Raw genomic sequence first — 17,970 nt, 5'->3', positions numbered from 1 at the left:
GGCAGAAAAGTGAAAGATTTTGCTCAGCAATGTCATAGTATCCATTAAAAAATTAAGTCTCCTTTTTAACATTTGTACAAAAGTACTGAAGCAATATATGTATAAAGAAACAATATATGTATAACAAAGTCGTTATTAAACCTAAACGTTCAATATAGGTTAGTTTTCCAGCGAGGGCGTGTCGCGCGTCGCTTCGTGTAAAAACCTGACCCTCTCCACAGTCATGGTCACAGGTAGGTGGACCCTGGGTTCTTTTTCAATAACATCATGCTCTTTTCGTAACTCCAACTTTTTACCTGCACCAAAATCATTTTATTGCCTATTTAGTTGAGAATTAGTTGGGCAGTGGCATCACCCTGTTTTATTTGACGGCTTATTTTTTTTTTTTGAGAATATGTGACATTGTAATTTCTGCGTCTCATCAAAGCATGTCGTACAAGTAAATCTGTGTCGGAACAATCAGTGGCCTGTCTCTTAAAATTCCTATTCAATATAAAAACTACAAAACTAGATACTGTTTATCGGAGAACCATTTTTTACAATACCAGAAATACTGCTTTACTCTATCATAAAGATCGATTAGTATTAATTTAGCATACAATAACGAGTCAAGTATTAAATATATTCGTGTTCCGAATAATTTATTATAACGAAAGTGACAAAAAATCTACGCTCAAAAGGGGAGCATGAATGACGGTGTGAGCGCCAAGTTCATGAAAAATATTCGATTTTAATTAAAATGCATAAATGCTGAGACGAGTCGCGATTTTGAGTCGCTTTCGTGACTATGTTCATACATAAATAAATTCAGAGTTCATTCTCCCATCATACGTAGATGCATTCATAAAGCTTGCTGATTATATTTTTTTCTGAGTGTATCATCAGCGATTTAGTGAAATAATTCATCAGTAATTGTTAAAAAATAGACATAATGTCACCATTATTAAACTTGTAATTTACAAAAAAAGAAAATTTACAAGGTTCAAATGGACCTTGGCATATTACGACTTTAAATAACAATAATTTAATGAAGTAATTATTTCGTATTACAAATATATATAGAATTAAATTAACAAATAGAACACACATTATTTTATTCGCTTTCAATCCGCTGATGATTACACTCAAGATATTTCAGCCCCAAAATTTACGTACATTGCGAGGGACATCGAAAATTAGAAGATAATCGGACATCCACCCAATCACAATATTCGCATGTCATACACACTATACACATAGCATCTGCACATATTGTTACCGAACGGACTAAAATATAATACAAATTAATTGGCTCACTAAAAGTAACAAGCGTATGAAATCCTACATATCTACATTCGGTTGGAACTACAGGGAAAAGAGAATAAAAAAACATCAACTAAAACGTTAACAAAATACACTTTCTCTATGGAAAATAAATAAATTTACAAATTAGATACACGTTTTAGGCCTACACACTAGTAGTCACATCTCCGCTGTTATTTTTTATCACTACATCAATTATGTTAGACGCCGGTGCAAGCAGTCAAATCTTGCGCAATTATTATGTTGTCTTGTCATAATTTCTTGTAATAATCCAGTATGAACTGGTTTAGATACGAAGGAATTTCGTTAATATTCGGAGTTATTGCTTCCAAAATGTACACTTGGCCGCTCGCTACCGACATCTCATAACTCACCGATAACAGAAGCAAGCCGTTACGCCGCGCTAGTCTTTACCTTATCATAGTCTAGACTCTAGACCGAAACCAACATTAACTACATTACTCAGTCCAATTTTCAGTCAATTTCTTACGAAATTACACCTCGACACATCCAATCTAAGTACAAAAGCTTCTCTAGACCCTGATTGTGACAATCCAACGCATTCATATGCAAATAAGTACGAGGACTATAAAATAAGTAAAACTAATTTTCGTTTTTATATCCGTGTTCACTACGCGGCTGGCTGCCAAAGGAATTAAAGTGATAATTTCTTAATTTGAATATGCTTTTGGGAGAGCACTTTGTAAATGTGGAAAATTACGATCGTTTAAGATTTTTTGGGACGATAAATGCTTTCTGTAACGGAACCGAGATGTCTCGTATCAAGTCCATTAACAAATCACTTAAACGTAATTAAATAGAAATCTTAGAAGCCAACCAACAAATGGATTTGGGCGATACGAAATAATCTGTTCACTATGACAATCCATTGGAAATATTTTTTGATAATAACATAGAAAACAACGGTATATGCATATTAGATCATCACAAACAGGTATATAATCTACCTAACACTGTTCCACCTTACCAAACGATAATCACAAATCTTTAACAAAACAACTTGTTAATAATCGCATAATTATCATCTACATTAATAATTTCATGATAAGTAACAGTAACTAAGACAATTGGAATCTTGCCAATAACCTAAGTTTTAAAGCGAACTAGGAATATAAATTGAGATAGATAATTTCAGTAGCTTTGGTAGAATAATATCATTTCTTATTGTTGGCTGTAATGCCGTAGATTTGTTCATTGTTTTGACTCGACGATTGAGTATTAAAGTATTATTACTACAAGGAGATACTAGGGGTTCATAAACCGAGAAGAAACTAAGCCATTCGATATTTCGAATGTGATGCTAAGAGAGCAATGCAACATCGTCGCTGAGGGCAAGTGCAGCGCACATTGCAGGAATGATATAGAGATTCTTTACACGTGTAAGTGTGGAACCGTATTAGTGCGCGAGCGCAACGGCTGCCGAGACCGCGACCAGGGATCCACTCACGACGGAGCGACCGCCTCCTGCGCGGTCCCCGAACGAAAAAACTCGACGTCCGTCGTCGACATGGTCGACATCGTCGACTCGTCCCAGTACACCTCCGTCGTAGTCGTCGTCCCGTTCTCTTGTTTTCTCCGCGCCTTCGGATGCCTCTTCTTTTTGGCATTGTTAGCCTTCTTGTGCTTCCGCTTGTGCCTCAGGTTTTGCTTCTGTATCCTGTACATGCAATTTCTGTGTCTTGGTGGGGGCCTTTTGATCTTGCCTTTGTGTCGCCGCGGCGGGCACTGCGTTTGCTTGTGTCCGTGTCCTTCCCATCGTTTGGTGAGGGTCAGGGCGTATGTGGACAGGTTGCCGAGCTGCCTGGCGACCGGTATCTGCGTCCGCCTCGCCCGGCCCCGGTTGTCTAACGCCAAAAACGTCTTCTTCCCGTTTCGTATCCGCGAATACGTGTTGTAATTATTCTCTTCTAAATGTTCCTCAAACAGACAGTCGTCCGAGAGATCCTTCTGAAACAACAGAGAATTTATATTGATTAGTTTTATTCGATATTAATTATACTAAGCATATTAAAACTGTTCGGTGGGAATTATAACAAAATTGAAATTTTGCAGTTTCAATAAAAATTTTGATGTTATTGACTATTGATTAGTTTTCCGCGAATATCGTGCAAGCCAGTTGAGACAGGGTTCAAGTTTAGGTGTTTTAAATCATAATTTATTATTATAAAGTTTTTGATAAACGATAAAAATACCATTATTGTGGCACTTAACATGGCATAGTACCTACGAGCAAAATGAAATACACAGAGACAGAAATCGGATCAACTTCGTTTGAAAGCGGACTCTCGGACTGGTCATTAGATCAAGTCGCATTAAATTATTGACCGTTCAGTTTTATTTACATTACACTTAATTGCCTGCTTCTTGTCAATACATTATCATACATCTTGGAAGAGACTCTTAAAGTTGCCATTTCTATTTATAATTTAAGTTGGTAATAGCTAACTCAGGCTTATGAATGTAAGGGACTTGACATAATATACCTAAGTGACAGATAAACGCAACGATTTTTTTTAATTTGATAATTGACTATCGATTACACGGTACAAATGAAGCTGTATTGAACACCTTTGTCTTTTAGCTAAGTAGACGTGTAGGGCGAATTGAAATATTTAGTTCCATTATATCTACTACTATCGATCCCACCCGTAGAACGAGGCAAATAAGACATTTTTAATTAACGGCAATAAGGTTTGATTTTTATTCTGACAAATGTGAGATTTGTTAGAATGATAATTAGACCCTACGATCAATAGACGAATTCTTGCTTCAGTAATAATAGTTTTTTTTTATTGATAGTTGTGATAAAAGCACTCAAGTCTTTTATCGCGTTGCACATCCAAAGAGGTAGGCTTTGACAAAATTGATTGGGTCTATTAGTAGATCAGAAATATTTTTTTTTTTTTTTTTTTTTACAAATTACACTGATTGAGTTAGCCTTGAAGTAAGTTCGAGACTTGGTTACGAGATACTAACTCAACGATACAATATTTTATAATAAATACTTATATAGATAAACATCCAAGACCCAGGCCAATCAGAGAAAGTTCGTTTCTCATCATGCCCTGGCCGGGATTTGAACCCGGGACCCCCGGTGTTACAGACAAGCGCACTACCGCTGCGCCACAGAGGCCGTCAAAAAAATTTGCTTATGCAGCCAGTTCGACTTCGCGTACGACCAATTTTGTTTTGACTCTGTTGTCATTAGAATTTATTCAAGTAATAAATTCACTTTCATTTGTGTACACTACATCGTGCAACGCCTTAATAGTCGATGTTAAGGTTATAACATCGACAATTTCTATCTAAGAATCTCATATTTAGGCCTTACAAGGCCTCTCCGTTATGCCTCTAACCATCAGGTTTGCGTCTTCGGACGAATTGGCTACTAAATATTTATAAGAGCCTTAAGGTGTACTAATGCATCTTAAATTGTCTCAAGAGTGACCATTAGGTATTGGTCGATATTAAATTCAATCTCCGTGGTTTATAATAATAGCCCAATTGATTTATAGAGTGAACTTCAATCAGAAGCTTTATAGATTACTGACATAGATTCCAGTCTTTGGAGTCATCAAGGAGGCAACTTAACTTCTCTGAATATACTCGTATAATCAAATTAGGAAACTTGCGGACGAATTTTGTTCCTGTTTGAAATATTGAAAAGAAGGTTTACTTATATCCATAAATGCAATGAGTCGCTAGTTCAGTGATAAATTAAAAATTTATCTTAGCAGAGCAAAGGAGCAATTATTAAAACACGTGTAGATTTTGTCTTAATTAGTGGGAGCACGCGATTGTAAATCTTTCTGATAGCATCATTCCATTCCGTCACTCCTCGTTTGGAAATTATTTGATAGTCCGCGATTTATGGACGCTCAATGACACTTTAATGTTTTGTATGGTGTCAACATTAGTAGATCATTAATAATTAATTAGAATAAATGGATACAGATTTTTCATTTCTTTAATACTTATGAGATAGGCAGGAGCCAATAAGACTACTCGTAGAATGAATTGAGATTTTGGGATGTCATGTTTAGAATAATACGTATCAAATTCCGCAGAAATTTCGAGAAATCCACTCTCAGTGCAGCCCTAGATCACATAAGTCACTTTCATGCTACATATAATCACCTCTATACCCTTAGCAGGTAGACAGAGTCAACAGTCTCGCAAAGACCGATAGGCCACGTTTAGCTGTTTGGGTTAATAATAGAATTGAGATTCAAATAGTGACAGGTTTCCCATCGCCTGAAAGACGAATCCCAAGTTTATAAGTCTATCCCTTAATCGCCTTTAACGACATCCATGGTAATGTTGTTACTTTGTTGCACTGTGTGAATAACTCGTAAAGTCATCTAAGTACAAGGTTTCAGGCTTGGCCAACATGCCACACGCGGCGATACCTCCAGGGCATGCCATGATCACGATCATAGGATCCTATAGTTACATTAGAAGCAAATTCATTAGGTAACCTACTCGTTAATTACTCATGTGGACAGTGGGCCAAGTATAAAAGTACTTATACTAAAATCTAATGTATATTTTGCAAATGAAAACAAAATTACTTGGGTTGAAAATTTAGAAATGTAATGTAAGAAAATCGGTTTGGCTGTTTTCAGAATTAATTTTTTTAAGTTTTGTTATTGTACGCGAGGTTTATGTAAAATAGATTTTCTTCGAGAAATCTAGAGAAAATAATTACCTACATAATTGAATTTCACCTAGATATCTATTTCTGTGTCAAGTTTCATCTCAAATTTTATCAAAATATATAGTTACAACGTAATTAAATCTATAGTTTTAACCAAAAATACAAATCTTTTTTGATTATTAGTACGGCAACACCTATTCACTTTTAGTTCACCATGCAACTACTAGATGGCGCTAGTTGTTCCACCGTTTATCTCATTTAACTGTTTCTACTGTTAATCTCATGTGACAACTTGATTACAAACCAAATGGGATGCCAGATATTTAATTGCTTTGCTCAAAATTATTGCCGTTAATAAAGCAGATGTTACGTAATAAGTAATTAAAGTTTGCATGTCTTGGCGTTTTTCTACAAAACACATATAATATAATCGTATGCTTCGTCAATTGAACAATTAATCAGTATTTTGCTTTGTCGTTTTATTATCTCACATGTATTAGTTTATGTCATACGGGGTGAACAAAACTTTACTGCTTCGTGAAATAAGTAAATAGGTACTTAAAAATTGTTCATCCCCAAATAAAATACTTTTAAAGCGGGCGAAGCCGTGGCCATATCCTAATACTAAATGAAGAGATTAGTTTTATCAATATTAAACGATCCGAGATACTATTCTAACGATCGATTTTTCAATCGTAAAAAGTTTACCGTTAATAGATCAATTCGATTTCACAATTAAAACTCGAATGTATATATCTAACGTTGCTATCTTATCACGAAACTATTAGACCCTACTTCCAATAATAGGCAACAGGTCCCTGTTTAGAGAAATTGGTTCATAGTCAGTGGCGTGAATGTAGCGATAACGAATGTCGAGATAGACCAATTTGTCGATAAAAAAATTGTCGATATTTCGCAATTCTTATCTTTTAAATTTTGTTAATATTTTCAGAGCCTCATTGTTTCCGGTTTTTTTCAATTTTTTTTTGTTTAAAACCCGGAAACAATTTATCCAATACAAAAAAGAATAGGACCACTCCATCTCTTTCCCATGGATGTCGTAAAAGGCGACTAAGGGACAGGCTTACAAACTTGGGATTCTTTTTTAGGCGATGGGTTAGCAACCTAAGCCAAATAGCTGAACGTGGCCATTTAGTCTTTTCAAGTCAGTTGGCTCTGTCTACCCCGCACGGAATGTAGAGGTGACCATATGTATGTTGTGTGTATTGGTTTAGAATTATAAGACTTTTTAAAAAGTTTTAACATCTATCGTATTTAAAAATAGATGGGCTAGCAATCTGTCACTATTTGAATCTGAATTCTACGGGTATCATTAAGTCATACAGCTGAGTCGTGCCCTTTCAGTCTGTGTGAGCCTGTAGAATGTGTCTACCCCTTAAGTGATAAAAACGCCTAAGAAAACGCCACGAAAGATAAGTAACGCCTAAAACCTATAATTCAAGTAAACAGAAAAGTGGCTCAGTGCAGACGACATATATATGAATTTGCAATTAAAGATAGGTAGCTATTGGATGTAAAATCATTTATGTATTAGGTATTTCAAAGTTGTGGTGATGACAATGATCGAAAAGTAAATTATATATCGAGTGTGTGAATTAAAGCCTAACTATCAACTACTTATAACTGTTTGGTACATTTACACGATTTTCTTAATAAGTTAGAACTTTAACGTCAATGCAAATCCTGTGTAAGTATTTCGTAATAAAATTATTATAATATCATTTGCTTCGGGCAAATACAGATGCTCATAGAATTAACATACGTTTGCTATCGAATAAATCGTGCCAACCTTACGGGTCAAATATTTTGAGATCGTGTGTTCATCGATAGTCGATAAGATCGATTGGGTTGCTGCACTAGTAGGGTTATCGATTTCGATCTTTATGGACTAAAAATAAATTGATACAGGAGATCATTCGACGATTCCTGGCCCTTGTAAAGGATTTGATATGATGGAATTAAATTTTACTATCCTCACAAAGGATATGTCCTGTCAATAAAATGTTTTGAAAAGTGGTATAAATAAGCGAGTTGACAACATTTTACACTTATTTTTTTTTTGCCTAAATAAACACTGAACTCACTTTTTAACGGACTTCACAAGGAGCAAGTTCTCAAGTCGACTTAATTTTTGTTATCAGTATACTGGAAAACTATTAACGGATTTATAAGAGATATTTTTAAGATCGTCCATGAAGATACAGTCATCGGGTCAAGATATTTCTACTAATCTATCTCTTTGTCCTTATTCATCTAATCTGTTTAGTTTCAGAGTTGTACAATTATAAATACAATCACAAATATTTAACTGAATATAATATTAAAGCAAAAATTTGGACTTTCCCATAAGTACAAATTATGGTTCCAAAGAACTGTAAGACTGATTTGTATAATCAAATAAAACCCAAAAAAAAAAAAAACATTAATTTTCCATAAATAAACACTCTTCAGTAGGTAACACAAACGACCACTGACATTTGACATGTCTATGAGTATATTTTTCACTGGTTTATATCGTGGTTGGGAGTAAATAAATCTTTCTGGCTAGACTTCTGTAATTGACATGTTTATTGCTGAATAAATAACACTGGATGCGCGTAAATTAGGTTTCCAAAGTGACTTTCTAATTTAGCATTGAATCGTAGGATTTAGTTGTTTCAATTTCAGATTCTTCCAATTACGGAGATCCGATGGAAAACAAATGATTTAGGTTATTATTTTCAATATTCGAGCAGAAGAGCAAAAAATATTAAAAACATACTAAAAGAAAAATTGTGCATTCAATTAAAATCATAACTGATCATTCTGGAGTATAATAGTAATTTAAGTACATTTTGAAATGTATATGTAAATATTTTTAAGGAGAAAATATTTATACTTTTGTTACACATAAACTCATAAGCTTCTGAAAATATCAAAAGCCCAAGCAAAGGCTAGTTAATAATAATTCACCGATCCGGCTGCACACTTGTTTCCTGTGAAATGTTCCTGTTGAATGTTGACCACAGACTATTATTATTTCCGAGAAGACCCACGTAAGATCGATGCGATAGAAACGCGTCAATTTCAGGTATTTTTATGGGATTCCGTCAGCCTTCCCGAAATTCGCCGACGCCTTGTCTATTAATCAAGTGTTAATATATTTTTATTCTGTGCTTTTAAATTATGTATTTCCGAGTTCTATTTCCTAGTTCTTTTTTTGAGATAGCAACTGACAGTAACATTAAATTTTACACGGGAATTTTAAAAACTGAGTTGAATTAACGAGATGAGATTTTAGCTTTTACAGAATTTCCTTACTATCATTTTTACTTAATAATAATTATAACAAAAATTAAAGGCTTATCAATGATTAATTGTAAAATAAAGTGTTACTTTTGATACAAACTACTATTCAGTCCAAATATACGGGAGTAATCGTTTAGATAATAATAGGTTACAAATAAATTGTGATCTCATGTCTGGGTCTATAATAAAGTTGTTAAAGCTAAACCTATCAATTATATTTTGTTTTATTTCTTCCTAGCCTCAAATCTTAAACTCTAGATCTTAATTACACTTCTAATAATATGAATTCGTCTAACGATGTTTGCCTCCAAAATTGGCAGGATTTTTTTTTCAAAGGCATTTATCTACGCCCTATTATTAGGATTTGTACTGACACTAGTTGCAAGAAAATTGTATGTTGGCAACATTGATTATCTTATAGCGGCAAAAATAATAATGGGTTTGTGAATAAACATTGTTTTTGTGATCTGTCTCGGATTGGACTAAATAATTTATTAGATAGAAGTCAAGTGCCGAAATTTTTATTTATTGGATTAAATACCTAGAATCTAGGTCCGTTAGATGACTATCAGTAAACTTAACGTCACGGGGATTTCATGGTCGTGACGTTATAAATCTCGGTTAACTAATACCTACTATATCCCGGATTCACTCGGATCAGCTTGGGCTAACGCAAATTTATTGCTTTTACTGGTAATTTAATTGCTGATTTCTCCTAGTGGTTCTCACGACAATTCTAATCTAGTAAATTTCTTAAGCCCTTCTATAAGGTATTTGACTTTTATCTATTGATTTTTTTTTCTTAATTTTTAACTTTATAACCTAGTTTAAAGCTTATAAAATTAGTCTTTACAATAATAAACCAGTCGGTAACATTAAAAGAAATTTGTTCTAAAGAAACAAATAAACTCCAAAAGATCTCTGTCAACGCGCGGAAATAATTCGAAGAAAAAGTGTCTTTCATAACACCGTTGATATTTCTTACATTTGGAATAGAACAAAGGGTATAAAAATAGAGAAATGAACCGATAAAAAGTTTACGATCCACACTGCGCGTGTGACAGTGATCGCCACTAAATGGGAATTTAAAGTCTCATATTAAGTTGCTCGGCCAACTGGGGCAGTGGAGTCCATTTTATTTATATTTAGTTGCATTTCGGTTTATTTTTAGTATCAAAGAATTAAGTGAAGTCCGCATTCAGAATCAGATTACTTACATAAAAAAAAGTACTTCAAAAGCAATGAAACTGAAACTAACAAAGACGTAGAAGTAAAATTCCAGAGGACTTAATGATTTTTTAAAAAGAAACGGTTAATGGTTAAAAGTTTTTTTTTTGGAAAATACCTAAATGTAATAATGTTTTACAGTTTTATTGTAAGTAATATAAATTTTTTTAAAGCATGAAAAAATACTTAAAAAACAAAAAAAAAAACAATGACATAGCACTACCCTATTCTTCCTTATCGACAAATAGTCATCGAATACAGAATTCGATATCATTATTAATCATTAATAAATTTATATCGAGTTTATAATCTGGTAATCTTGGAGACGCGGCTTCGTCCTTACATTTCTGTCGCCATAAAAATGTTGTAAAATATGGTGTGTCGATATTTTTATTCTAACTACGGCGGCTAATGAGAGAAATGTTTTTGATATTGTAAGTAGCATTTTCAAGTATTTAATACCATATCGATTGAACATTCCTTTTTCTTGCTGCCTGTTTTTAAATAAATATACTTACTTAAGATGTGGACCACATTTTTGTCCGCCTATTGTAATAGTTTGAATGTTTTATAAATATATATACAAATATTTGAACGCTAGTTATTAAGTACGTATTTGTCATTTTGCCAGGTTTTAGCTGGTCCATAATCAGAAATTTATATTTGTATAATTGTATGAAGTATATATTAACATGTGCGTATTAAAAGTAATTAAACCCAGCATTCCTAGTATAACGGCAATTCAAAAGCATTGCATATTTGTCTCAAGGAAGTAATACGACCAACAACAATGATTATAGCAAACTCTAAAAGTAATCTAAATGTTAATTTTATTTATGAGTTATGACTGCAAATATTGAATACTATGTACGGAACAAACAACCTACATAATAGTTCGGTGCATTAAACAAAGTAACCAATTTACAACAGAAAAAAAAACAATTTTATTCCTATTAACGTCTCAAACATTTAAAAATAACGTCTATAAATTAAAACATTAAACAAAAAATGGATTCCACACGACAAAAATCGAATCATAAATATTGGATAATATTAAAACATAAAAGGGGTAAACAATCGTAAATAAACATCAGATCTAAAACACACAATGCGGTCGTTAATTCAAATATAAATTATGTCTATTTTGTGAACCGTTTTACACTTTTTTCTTTGGATATCGTGAGTTTTTTTTACGCAGCAACATTGGCGGCGCCCGTGGCGCGGCGAAACCCTTTAGTCCGAATTTAAATTTCGAACTTTTTGTCGATGGCCGCCTAGGGTTGACACTGGCTACTTAAAATATAAATTTGGAGCGTTACTTTCGATTTTTTAAATATTTTAAATGATCTTATTAACACTCGAGGTTCTATTTTAGCAATATTTACAACAACCGCCAGATTTTTGTTTGTAAATACCAGCCATAAATGTTATTTTTATGAATATGTACTTTATTTAAATATCTTTGTATTTTATACACTCAACCCTTAATCAGCGTCCCTGTCTCGGTTGGTATCTTTAATAGTGAAGTTATTAATCCTTTTCTTGTTTTTATCTAGGAACGCTTTATTTCTCTAAAACTACGGCTATTGTCCTGGTAGCGCTTGTCAGTTCAGGGGCCATAATGACCCAAAGTGCCTATTTTTATACGTCAACAGAGTAAGTGATCTAGTTATTTTGATGTTCTTTTATAAAAATAAGATAATTAATGTTTGAAATGGTATTATTTTTAATGATATATATTAAAAAGGAACGGGAATCATAATTTTCTTGTCATATCAAATTTTCCGCAAGAACAACAGAGCCGCTATACAAAATATCCCAAATATTTCGAATTACAAATTGATAAGCTGTGTAAGCAGTCGTTTCCCATGTCATTTTATCTCGGACTTGCGTAACAAGCTTACACATAAGGCTTATAGGCGTAATCTGGAAGTTACGTGACGTGATAAACGCGATGCCGCCTTTACCCCCATTTTTAATTGGAGCGTTACTACGTGACCAATTAGTGCCAGAGTTTCAGGAAAATCTAAAAACAAGGTAGAAAAGGAAAATGTCTATAAGGCTTGAAGGTCTCGAAGTTAACATACAAACATACATATAATCACGTCTATATCCCTTGCGGGGTAGACAGAGCCAACAGTCTTGTAAAGACTCTGATAGGCCACGTTCAGCTTAAAGATAGAATTGAGATTCAAATTGTGACAGGTTGCTAGCCCATCGCCTAAAAAAGAATCCCCATTTTGTAAGCCTATCCCTTAGTCGCCTTTAACAACATCCATGGGAAAGATATGGAATGGTCCTATTCTTTGTTCTATTGGTGCCGGGAACCACACGGCCACAGGTCTCGAAGTTAATTTTGAGGTAAAAACAGTCGTAAAAATAAATATAAGCGAAAATGTGTCTGTTTTAATGTTTCTACTTTATCTATGAAAAAATGTATTCGGGAATAACATATAGGTATGACAAATAGTCCTTTACTTCCATTTTCTTGCAATGTAGAAAAAATGCATGCAATAACTTGTTTAAGTGCCTGCCATAAATTAATCATACGACAGCAACAACAGATGTACACCCAATGCAGTAAATTATATTAAGACTATATAGGAACTTCGGATGCAGAACTAGTAATAGATAAACATAAAGAAGGAAGTCGGGTGCAATCAAGAGTCACAGTAATCCGGATGATTGGACATGCTCACGCGCACCGTTAGCGTCTGTTTTGTTAAGTTTGAGACACATTCAGGAGAAGATAGCACGAAAAAGTTAAAAAAAGCTTAAAAAGTTATTCTTCTTTCAGGAGATGTGCTGCTAGTTTCAGTCTCAATTCTATCATTAAGCCATACAGCTGATCGTTGCCTTTCAGGTTTTTAAGACTGTTGGCCCTGTATACCCCATAAGGAATACAGACGTGATAGGTATATATTATTTTTAAAATAATGTAATTCGAAAACAAGATACCTTTACAAGGTTTCTTACTATCTAGTAACTATTTATTCTGCGCCATAATTAATACTTATCAAATGTCGTCTGACTGAATACAGTGTCAAAGCAAAATGTTCCAATTTATTTTGAAATTTATTTGTATCTTACTACTAATAGGCTAACAGGCTAAAAGCGCTATAGACAAGCGTCAAATGTATCAATTCTAAAATACCTAGTTAACATTTTAATGAATAGTATAAAATATGCACAAAAGCGCTTGGTCTATACTATACAAATCGTTGAACATTGTCTACTAGTGATTCGGGCAATATTATAAGAGTTTTATTTATAAATAAACGAAAGAAAGTTTGTAAAGATCATGGCATGTGGAGTAGAATGATGTAGTTTTGACTACATCCCCGTGAGGCGTTATCATAAGTGTGTCTGAATGAATTGTGTGTTAGTATCCCCAAGTACAAGTATCGAACTTACAAATTTATCCCACATATATTTATTTAATTACAAAACATAAATTGTAGGTACGTGATCTAGGTGTGCCACAAACACAATATTCAGAAGCTCTTATTTTGAAGGATGTGTCACAAGATTACGATGAGCGATGAGACTGGCAGCATACACTGTAGTTATAAATATAATAGACACTAATAAAAAAAAAATACGTGCTTTTTTGTAGCAATTAATGGGCAAGACAAATAAATAATTTCAAATTAAGAACTTCGTACATATATTGAGTTGAGCAAATTTTTGCTAGATAACGAAATTAAGATTTATAAAAGTGTTAGATAATGAAAAAAATCTCTCTTAAAGAATTCTAATAACTGAAAGTATGCCTAGAACTTTGAATAAAATAAAGAACCTAGATTATTTGAAATCAAATTAAAAAATCCCTTTGTCTAAAATCTCAAAGAGACCTGTCTGCGCGAGTTACATTCCAAGAATTGTTTGAGGGTGAAGGGCGAGGACAATACCTTAGGGGTTAAAACGCTATTTACGAAATTCCCGATTTTAGAATTCGTGATTTAGAGGTGACACCCGAATTGCAAATAGGGTATTTATGCATACCACAAATAGATGCGTAACCTCATAATAGTATAATCACGTCTTTATTCCTTACATAGAGCCAAGTTTTGCAAGACTGAAGCCACTGCAAGGCCAAGTTCAACTGTATGATGACAATTTAAATAGTATAAGCCTTTTTACTTGATTAAATATTATGCACTAAATCATACCAAATTATTTAATTATAAATAAGCATGCATAATTATTATCAAATAGGTGGTAAGTATTTAAAATAAAAATTGGTAATGTTATGTAAGTAATTATTTTCTTTTATAAGTATTTTCAAATGCATACCGACTTTTTCGAGAATATAAATGACATGCATAAAGAATGTGATTGAATACTTGCAAAATAAAACTAAATTCTTATTGAAATAGATGAAACTTTCCCGTTACATAATCAATTACAGATAAGTGCGAGCACTTAGAACAAAAAAAAGAAGCAAATGCATTCAAACTATTCGCCCCTATCTAAGGCCACACATCTACCTATGACAAATCGATTCTACTAGCGAGTGTTAATGAATCGAGAAGTCGCTGATTAATGGTGTCACTACATCCTTATCGCCCTGTTGTTAGTGTAGCGCCTCCCTAATGGGATCACCCTGCATAGAATTAACCGACCAAATAGTGTTAACACTCTTTTTGTCAAAATTTGTATTGAACAAAAGGTCTTCATAAGCTAGGCAATCGTAAGTGTATCCCGCCTTTGCGATTAGTGGGTGTCATGCTCGATTTCCGAATCGCGTTCCATTTTTCAAATCTTATTTTTTTTATTTATTGTCATTCCTTTCTTTTTTAATTGGGAGTAAAAGCAACTTTCAAGATTTATACTTATCATATTACCTAATACACCTATTTAAGTAACAAAAATTTTGTCGAAAATCCTATTTTTATATGTACACATTTTTGTTTTATTTTTAATTTAAATCTCTGCTGTATCAACAAATTGCTTATTTGACATTGTCATAAAACTACTAATTTAAGATTTTCCATAGGAAAGTGAAAAATCTATATTTTTCGCACCCCTTTCACATAAACTCTGATACAATAACATTAAGTTGTGACTTCGAAAAACAAAAAACAAAGTCGTGAATGTCATTTGTAAAGGGAAGTGCACACAAATTGTCGACACGAAGGGTGTAAACCGAAGATAAATGTTTCGCTAAACGATTTCAATCCATTGAGATGTCAGAAACCGTGTTTACAGTACGCTGAGTGTTGCTAACCACAATCTTGATTAAAATTGTATAAAAGTTTTCAAAATATTGGAGAAAAATGAAAATTTTATTTCGGGAACAATATGCATTTAAAATAATTTATTATTTAGGTAATTTGACGCCTTTTTTGTTATTGATGATGGCCTGATTATTAGTTGTTTAATAAGCTGGATAGAGAAACACAAAATAAAATGAAAAATTGTCTAGCTTTTTTACTTAACATTAAGTTTTGACTTTCGTTTAGTAACAAGAAGACCTCACCGTGTTTTTTTTTTATATAAACTGATGAATACCTATATTCGCTATAAGTTATCACAATAGTGTAAATGCCACTCACATTTAAAATCTACTTTCCTAGCTTCTAACTGACTGACTGACTCCTGACAACGTACTCCTGAACCTAATTTTGTTCAAAAAGGGTTAAAATTTGGCTAACAAGAAAAAAATCCGTAATTCCCACGGTAAAGGGAAATTCTTAAAATATTTTTTTTTAATAAAAAATAGATGAGTCATTGTGTGGACTCATAATAGATCATTCGGATCTATAAATCTGTGATCGATCGGTATCCTCAGAGAAAGCTATAGGCCGTAATAGGAGTATTGTGGTTTTGTGTGTGTGAATGCATGATTTAATGTGTGACCGTTAACAGATTTATTTTCGTGGTTTTTTTGTTAGAACCAATAGGTAACAAATACTAAAGAATTACATGCGTGGCAAAATTTTTATTTAAATTAATCGAGAAATAATGTAAACTTTGGAAATTATATTGTTAAAAGTTACCCATTATTTATTATATATAAAATTTATTTACGATGTTGTTCGATCATTTATGCGTTAAAGATCCGATTAATATGTCCTATCCTAATATGAAGAACACATCATGAAAATTTACCTTAAAATAATAAAATGGAATATGTAATTAAGTAATAAGGATTACGTCTATTTGAATCTGAATTCCAACATTAAGCTGAACATGGCCTTAATTTTTTTCGAGGTTGTTGAGTTTGTCTACCCCGTAAGAGACAAAGACGCTATGTCTAATATAATACCTATATACATATGATCGTATAAAATATACATTGTATGTTATACAGTAGATTCTGTTAGTTGAACAAGTTTACTCAACTATGAGGTCTAGGTAGCTAACAATGTCTCGTAAATGAACTTGAAGATTCTCAAAGATTATACCACAAAAGTCTATAAAGCTTTATTTAAGTTTATAAATAAACCTGTCTTATAATAGCGTGCTTCTTGGTAACCACGCGGTTGCGTCACAATTAAAAAGTTAAAGTACACATTGGTCGAGTGGACTCGCCTCATTCGTGCTGTTTGTTGTTACCATTAAGATGGGAGTTAGTTCCATGTCTTTAATATTTTAACCAACTTAAAGTTAGTTGCCGTGTGGTTCCCGGTACCACTACAAAAATAAACGGGACCACTCCATCTCTTTCTCGTGGATGTTGTAAAAGCCGACTAAGGGGTAGGCTTATAAACTTGGGATTCTTGTTTTAGGCGATGGGCTAGCAACCTGTCACCATTTGAATCTCAATCCTATCTTAAAGCCAAATAGCTGAACGTGGCCTATCAGTCTTTACAAGACTGTAGGCTCTGTCTACCCCGCAAGGGATATAGACGTGATTATATGTATGTATGTATATGTATGTATTTAGATGGGAGTTAGTTCTATGTCTTTTAAATTTTATCCAAATTAAAGTTAGTTGCCGTGTCATTCTCGGCATTACTACAAAAAAGAACGGGACCACTCAATCTTTCTTGTGGATGTTGTAAAAGGCGACTGAGGGATAGGCTAATAAACTTGGTATTCTTCTCTTAGGCGATGGGCTAGCAACCTGTCACTAATTAATCTGAATTCTATCATTAAGCCTAACAGCTGAACGTGGCCAATCAGTCTTCCAGAACTGCTGGCTCTGTTCACGACACACGACATATAGACGTGATTATAAGAATGTTTAATTTCTTTTCGTATTCTTAACATAGCGGGGTCGAGCAACTAACCTTGTGTGAACAACTTCGTACGGTAGAAGTAAAGCAGATGTGTGTTCGATCGCTCATCACTTTAATAGCCGTTCATCGTTTATTAACGCCTCTTGTTTTGATTTATGTATCATGTTACTGTTAAATATTTTGGGTAATTAAATTAATCTTTACTATTACAAGTCTTTGTTACGCTCAATTGTTTCCCGATATTTTATCAGATATTATGACACCTTA

General features: G+C 33.4%; 1 protein-coding gene across 6 annotated transcripts in view; it reads right to left on the bottom strand.

The window, feature by feature from the left end:
* Nucleotides 1–351: 351 nt before the first annotated feature.
* Nucleotides 352–17,970, bottom strand: part of LOC106134424 (fibroblast growth factor 22) — a 162,397-nt gene continuing 144,778 nt past the window's right edge. For 5 of the 6 annotated variants that reach the window (XM_060949841.1, XM_060949843.1, XM_060949840.1 and 2 more), the window contains one exon: nt 352–3,270. In XM_060949841.1, coding sequence (XP_060805824.1) covers nt 2,767–3,270 — 504 coding nt within the window. In that variant the 3' untranslated portion in view covers nt 352–2,766. The remainder of the gene's footprint in view (nt 3,271–17,970) is intronic. The other variant, XM_060949844.1, reaches the window with a different exon arrangement.

The sequence above is a fragment of the Amyelois transitella genome, chromosome 20 (assembly GCF_032362555.1).
Source record: "Amyelois transitella isolate CPQ chromosome 20, ilAmyTran1.1, whole genome shotgun sequence".
Taxonomy (NCBI): Eukaryota; Metazoa; Arthropoda; class Insecta; order Lepidoptera; family Pyralidae; genus Amyelois; species Amyelois transitella.
The sequence above is the reverse complement of the archived record's forward strand: the minus strand, read 5'-3'. Positions and strand labels throughout refer to the sequence as shown.